The sequence below is a fragment of the Salmo salar genome, chromosome 12 (assembly GCF_965601325.2).
Source record: "Salmo salar chromosome 12, fSalSal1, whole genome shotgun sequence".
NCBI lineage: Eukaryota > Metazoa > Chordata > Actinopteri > Salmoniformes > Salmonidae > Salmo > Salmo salar.
Window position 1 is genome coordinate 4,805,468 of NC_138302.1, and position 7,190 is coordinate 4,812,657.

At 40.4% G+C, this 7,190-nt stretch overlaps 1 protein-coding gene across 1 annotated transcript; it reads left to right on the forward strand.

Moving 5' to 3' along the window:
• Window positions 1-877: 877 nt before the first annotated feature.
• Window positions 878-6,453, forward strand: LOC106607538 (uncharacterized). Its single transcript, XM_045690502.2, has 2 exons — window positions 878-1,507; window positions 5,001-6,453. Exons 1-2 carry the CDS (start codon window positions 1,117-1,119, stop codon window positions 6,014-6,016), a joined length of 1,407 nt encoding a protein of 468 aa, XP_045546458.2. The 5' UTR covers window positions 878-1,116; the 3' UTR covers window positions 6,017-6,453.
• The last annotated feature ends 737 nt before the right edge of the window (window positions 6,454-7,190 follow it).

Sequence of the window (7,190 nt, forward strand, 5' to 3'; positions counted from 1 at the left end):
GTAACAATTAAACAATTAGTAACAATTAAACATAATTAGTTTGATAAAATAAGTAACAGTCATCAGATTAATGATAGTCACATCACAACAATTTTTATCTGAATAAGAAGAAAATGAATATTTTTAACTGTGTTAGTCACTAGTGGACATTGATTATATACATCTACATCTATGTACTGACAGAAATGAGCTCTTCTGAGTGGGTGATTGGATGGCTGGAAGGTAGACAACACAACATGTCAGTCAGAACATCACTAGAGGTCTTCTGAATGGGTGAATGGATGGCTGGAAGGTAGACAACACAAAATGTCAGTCAGAACATCACTAGAGGTCTTCTGAGTGGGTGATTGGATGGCTGGAAGGTAGACAACACAACATGTCAGTCAGAACATCACTAGAGGTCTTCTGAGTGGGTGATTGGATGGCTGGAAGGTAGACAACACAACATGTCAGTCAGAACATCACTAGAGGTCTTCTGAGTGGGTGAATGGATGGCTGGAAGGTAGACAACACAACATGTCAGTCAGAACATCAGGAGTATTTTTCCAGGTTAGAACAGATGTTTCGACTACAGTGAATACACCAATGAGGTGGGTCTTTCCACATTCTACCAACCCAACAGATGTTTATACTACAGTGAATATTAACCAATGAGGTGGGTCTTTCCACATTCTACCAACCCAACAAATGTTTCTACAACTGGGAATACTAACCAATGAAGTGGGTCGTTCCACATCCTACAACCCAACAGATGTCTACTACAGTGAGTATTAACCAAAATTGAAACTTCCCTCGACTGTGTTACTCTCCACCCAGCAGATGGCGATGTGCCTGTTTCAGGCAATGCTGCCAGTGTGACGTATAATCTAATGGACGGGACGCCTCAACAACAACGGCGAGTTGTCCACCTCGGTAGCTTTTAGCCAACATAGCCGAAAACATTCAAGCTCTTTATAAGCTTTCGGTGTTATAAACACACGTGTCGTATCTACTAACTAGTTACCCAATTGAATTGAATATTTACGTTGTTGTTCGTCAGCTAGCTGGCTGGGTAAATTAGCAGTAGTGCTAGTCTAGTCACTAACGCTACCTAGCGATCTAGCTAACATCCCGACCATGAACTCACTAAACGACTCCCCCACTTCTAAAGAGGGGATCTGCTGGACGGAGAAAGAAACTCTGGGGCTGAACATTGTCGTGAAAGAGGAGAAGGAAGAGGAGGATGTCACAGTAAAAAAAGAAGCAGCGATTGAGGCTGTTACAGTGAAAGAAGAAGAGAAAGAAGTTAAATTGACAGAAGATGAAGAAGCGTTCAGAGTGAAAGCGGAGGATGTTACAGTAAAAGAAGAGGAGGAAAAGAAAGAGGTGGATGCAGTATTTGGATTGGGGGAGATGACTGTCATAGTGAAAGAAGAGGAAGACATTTTTGGAATGAAGGAAGTGGGGGAGATTACTGTCACATTGGAAGAAGAAGAAGAGGAGGAGACAGGAGATCTGATTAACAACAGTGAGTAATATCTTAAAAACAGGGGTACAAACTCTGCAGTTGTTGAACTGATGTGTGGTTTTAAAGGGGCATTCTACTGAAGTTCTACACTTTAATAGTTCTGTGCTGTAGGAATTGTGAAAGCTACAAAGAGCGGGGGGGCGGCCAACAAAACGTTTATGGATCAAATGCTTCCCGTTATATTTTTTACAACATTTGTAAACATCTGAATATCTCTTTCTGTAGTGCTTTGCTTGACATCACATTAAAACAAAAATCAACTCATGTCTGACTTCAAATGATGAAGAGGACAGAATCAAGACAAGGAAAGATCATTTTGATCAGGATGAAATGTAAAAAAGAAAATATCCACACCAAACCATAGCTAAACCCTGTAATATCCACACCAAACCATAGCTAAGCCCAATAATATTCACACCAAACCATAGCTAAACCCTATAATATCCACACCAAACCATAGCTAAACCCAATAATATCCACACCAAACCATAGCTAAACCCAATAATATCCACACCAAACCATAGCTAAACCCTGTAATATCCACACCAAACCATAGCTAAACCCAATAATATCCATACCAAACCCTATAATATCCACACCAAACCATAGCTATACCCTGTAATATCCACACCAAACCATAGCTAAGCCCAATAATATCCACACCAAACCATAGCTAAACCCTATAATATCCACACCAAACCATAGCTAAACCCAATAATATCCACACCAAACCATAGCTAAACCCTGTAATATCCACACCAAACCATAGCTAAGCCCAATAATATTCACACCAAACCATAGCTAAACCCTATAATATCCACACCAAACCATAGCTAAACTCTATAATATCCACACCAAACCATAGCTAAGCCCAATAATATCCGCACCAAACCATAGCTAAACCCAATAATATCCACACCAAACCATAGCTAAGCCCAATAATATCCACACCAAACCATAGCTAAACCCAATAATATCCACACCAAACCATAGCTAAACCCTATAATATCCACACCAAACCATAGCTAAGCCCAATAATATCCGCACCAAACCATAGCTAAGCCCTGTAATATCCACACCAAACAGAAACAAAAGTTTCTTAACTTTATTAGGGTAAATTCAAACGTAGGCCTGAGTCAAGTCATTGTTTATGGGGAAAATGTGAACAGGTTATTATATTGCAGCATTAAATTAAGTTTATCATCTGTCATTAAATTAAGTTTAGCATCTGTCATTAAATTACGTTTAGCATCTCACACTTTTTCCGTTTCATGGTTTGAGTGAGTAGCCCTATAGGCCTACTGGTAATTACATTATGTTGCAGAGAACACAACAGTAACTTAATTTTTAAAACAGAATTAAACAAAACACTTGTTGCATACCATTCTAGCCCCATCTTAACCCCTTATGTACCATTCTAGCCCCATCTTAACCCCTAATGTACCATTCTAGCCCCATCTTAACCCCTTATGTACCATTCTAGCCCCATATGTACCATTCTAGCCCCATCTTAACCCCTTATGTACCATTCTAGCCCCATCTTAACCCCTAATGTACCATTCTAGCCCCATCTTAACCCCTAATGTACCATTCTAGCCCCATCTTAACCCCTTATGTACCATTCTAGCCCCATATGTACCATTCTAGACCCATCTTAACCCCTTATGTACCATTCTAGCCCCATCTTAACCCCTAATGTACCATTCTAGCCCCATCTTAACCCCTAATGTACCATTCTAGCCCCATCTTAACCCCTAATGTACCATTCTAGCCCCATCTTAACCCCTAATGTACCATTCTAGCCCCATCTTAACCCCTAATCTACCACTCTAGCCCCATCTTAACCCCTTATGTACCACTCTAGCCCCATCTTAACCCCTTATGTACCATTCTAGCCCCATCTTAACCCCTTATGTACCATTCTATCCCCCATCTAAACCCCTTATGTACCATTCTAGCCCCATCTTAACCCCTAATGTACCATTCTAGCCCCATCTTAACCACTTATGTACCATTCTAGCCCCATCTTAACCACTTATGTACCATTCTAGCCCCATCTAAACCCCTTATGTACCATTCAAGCCCCATCTAAACCCCTTATGTACCATTCTAGCCCCATCTTAACCCCTAATGTACCATTCTAGCCCCATCTTAACCCCTAATGTACCATTCTAGCCCCGTCTTAACCCCTAATGTACCATTCTAGCCCCGTCTAAAACCCTTATGTACCATTCTAGCTCCGTCTTAACCCCTAATGTACCATTCTAGCCCCATCTTAACCCCTAATGTACCATTCTAGCCCCATCTAAACCCCTTATGTACCATTCTAGCCCCATCTTAACCCCTAATGTACCATTCTAGCCCCATCTTAACCCCTAATGTACCATTCTAGCCCCATCTTAACCCCTAATCTACCACTCTAGCCCCATCTTAACCCCTTATGTACCACTCTAGCCCATCTTAACCCCTTATGTACCATTCTAGCCCCATCTTAACCCCTTATGTACCATTCTAGCCCCATTCTAGCCCCATCTTAACCCCTTATGTACCATTCTATCCCCCATCTAAACCCCTTATGTACCATTCTAGCCCCATCTTAACCCCTAATGTACCATTCTAGCCCCGTCTAAACCCCTTATGTACCATTCTAGCCCCATCTAAACCCCTTATGTACCATTCTAGCCCCATCTTAACCCCTAATGTACCATTCTAGCCCCATCTAAACCCCTTATGTACCATTCTAGCCCCATCTAACCTTAACCCCTTATGTACCATTCTAGTAGCAAACCAACAATTGGCCACTAGGTGTCATTATAGCAAGTAAAGGGAGATAATACATCCCCCAAATAAGTTCTATACATATTTTATTTTACATACAAAATGGCTCAGTTGCAGAGGTCGGAGAGACAGATAGCAAGGATTATACAAGATGCTTTTTTCCAGTGGAGATTAGTTTATGAATTGCCTGGCTGGGCTGTGGGACAGTGGAGATTAGTTGATGAATTACCTGGCTGGGCTGTGGGACAATGAATGTATAGGATTGATTCAAATGGAACTGTTCACATTACCCAGGTAGTATTGTGAATAACTTATGGCTATTAACCAATCGGCATCCAGGATCCAAATGCAAGTTGAATAATGAGTGATCTCGTAATCAAATAAATAAAAAATACAACTGGAATACAACAGGAATACAACAAGCCCTTAACCAACAATGAAGGTTTAAGAAAAATAAGTGTTAAGTAACAAATAGATAAATAAAAACAAATAAAGAGCAGCAGTAGACTGTGGCAGAAACTTTATGTACAAACTAAGTTACAAATAATGCGAGAAAACACACACAATAGCACAATTGGTTAAGAGCCTGTAAAACGGCAGCCATCTCCTCCGGCGCCACTATATATTACAACAGGGTAATGGGTTAAACCTCATAGGAAGAGCAGGAGATTTCATTCAGATCTCTCTGTTTAACTAAATACTCTGTCTTTGGCAGGAGAGAGACCAGACTCTCACTCTGACAGATGGAAGAAGAGTCCTTCAGGAGAACCAGACCCAGAGATGCCCAAACCAGTGAGACGACACCACTGCTCCCAGTGTAATTTGAGTTTTAAGTGGTTATGGAAGCTGAAACAGCATGATAGGAAACACATAGGGGAGAAGCCACACCACTGCTCCCAGTGTGGAAAGCGTTTTACCCTGTTAGGGAACCTGAAAAAGCATAAAGGAATACACACAGGAGAAAAGCCTTTCCAATGTTCCCAGTGTGGAAAGAGATTTTCACGATCACAGCACCTAAAATCACATGAGAGGACACACACAGGTGATAAACCACACCACTGCTCCCAGTGTGGAAAGAGATTTACCCAGTTAGGGAGCCTGAAAAAGCATAAAGGAATACACACAGGAGAAAAACCTTTCCAATGTTCCCAGTGTGGAAAGAGATTTTCAGGATTGCAGCACCTAAAATCACACGAGAGGACACACACAGGGGAGAAGCCACACCATTGTGCCCTGTGTGGAAAGGATTTTACTCAGTTAGGGAACCTAAAAAAACATCAGATGAAACACACAGGAGAAAAGCCTTTCCAATGTTCCCAGTGTGGGAAAAGATTTTCACGATCACAGGAACTAAAATCACATGAGATGACACACACAGGGGAGAAACCACACCACTGCTCCCATTGTGGGAAAAGTTTTACCCAGTTAGGGAGCCTGAACAAACATAAGAGAATACACTCAGGAGAAAAGCCTTACCACTGCTCCCAGTGTGGAAAGAGTTTTACCCAGTTAGGGAACCTGAACAACCATAATATAATACACACAGAAGAAAAGCCGTTCCAATGTTCCCACTGTGGAAAGAGATTTTCACGATCACAGGACCTAAAATCACATGAAAGGACACACACGGGGGAGAAACCACACCACTGCTCACATTGTGGAAAGAGTTTTACCCAGTTAGGAAGCCTGAACAAACATAAGAAGAGATTACACTCTGGAGAGAAATCTTAACACACTTTCCTGGACAGAGGACCTGAGATCACATGACAGAATAGAGAGGCTGTGTTCTGACGTCTGTTTTTTTATTAAATGTTGATATGAAAAATATGATTTGGATATTTTAAAATTACAGTTATTATTTAGATTAGTAGAATGTGCATTTCTTGATTTTAGCCTAGAAATGTGATGAATTTAGTCAAAAGCATTTCATTAAAGCAACATATCTTTTAATATAAATCTGAATATAAATATAATGTGGAACAGCACTAGTGGACATTCATTATATACATCTGTGTATTGTTACATGTAGACCTAGATGACCTAGATGCTTATTTTGAAATATTTTGATATTATCCGTTTTATTTTACTGAATGAATCAGAAATTGCCTAAATACAGATATGTAAAGTTTGTTTTCAATTCTCACTCATAAAAATGTTTCACTAATCAATCAACACATGCTTATCTTTATACATCTCAATATAATATTGTTAGCTTTCTAGTAAAAAAAAAATATATATACTTTTGGTCTGAAAACAAAAATATATATTTTTTTACCCCTTATTCTCCCCAATTTAGTGGTAGTTACAGTCTTGACCCATCGCTGCAACTCCCGTGCAGCCTCGGGAGAGGCGAAGGTTGAGAGCCGTGCGTCCTCTGAAACACGACCCTGCCGCACTGCTTCTTGACACACTGTTCGCTTAACCCGGAAGCCAGCCGCACCCAATGTGTCTTAGGAAACACTGTACAACTGGCAACCGTGTCAACGTGCACCTGGCCCGCCACAGGAGTTGCTAGACTGGCACTCACAAGTGGCTGAATGATTTATTGCCATCATTGCGTCACACACAACCTGTATCATAGACACAGAAAACACTGGAGACTGTACAGTTCACACCTGGTTAACACATTGTGTAAAAATATCAAATACTTACAAATAACTGAGGTGAGCTTGATGCTAAAACAGGCAATTTGCAGTTGCTACATCCATTATAAATGAATGATCTGCACCCATTGATTCATGAGCTTAGTTGTAACTGTTATAACAGACAATATAAGCTTGTTTTACTCTTATGTTTAGAAACAAAGAAAATGTAAACAAACACTGTGTAGCCTCAAAACACTGTTAAAACTATAATTGTGATATCATGGATGGTCAGTTATTGCATTCATATCTTTGTCTATGAA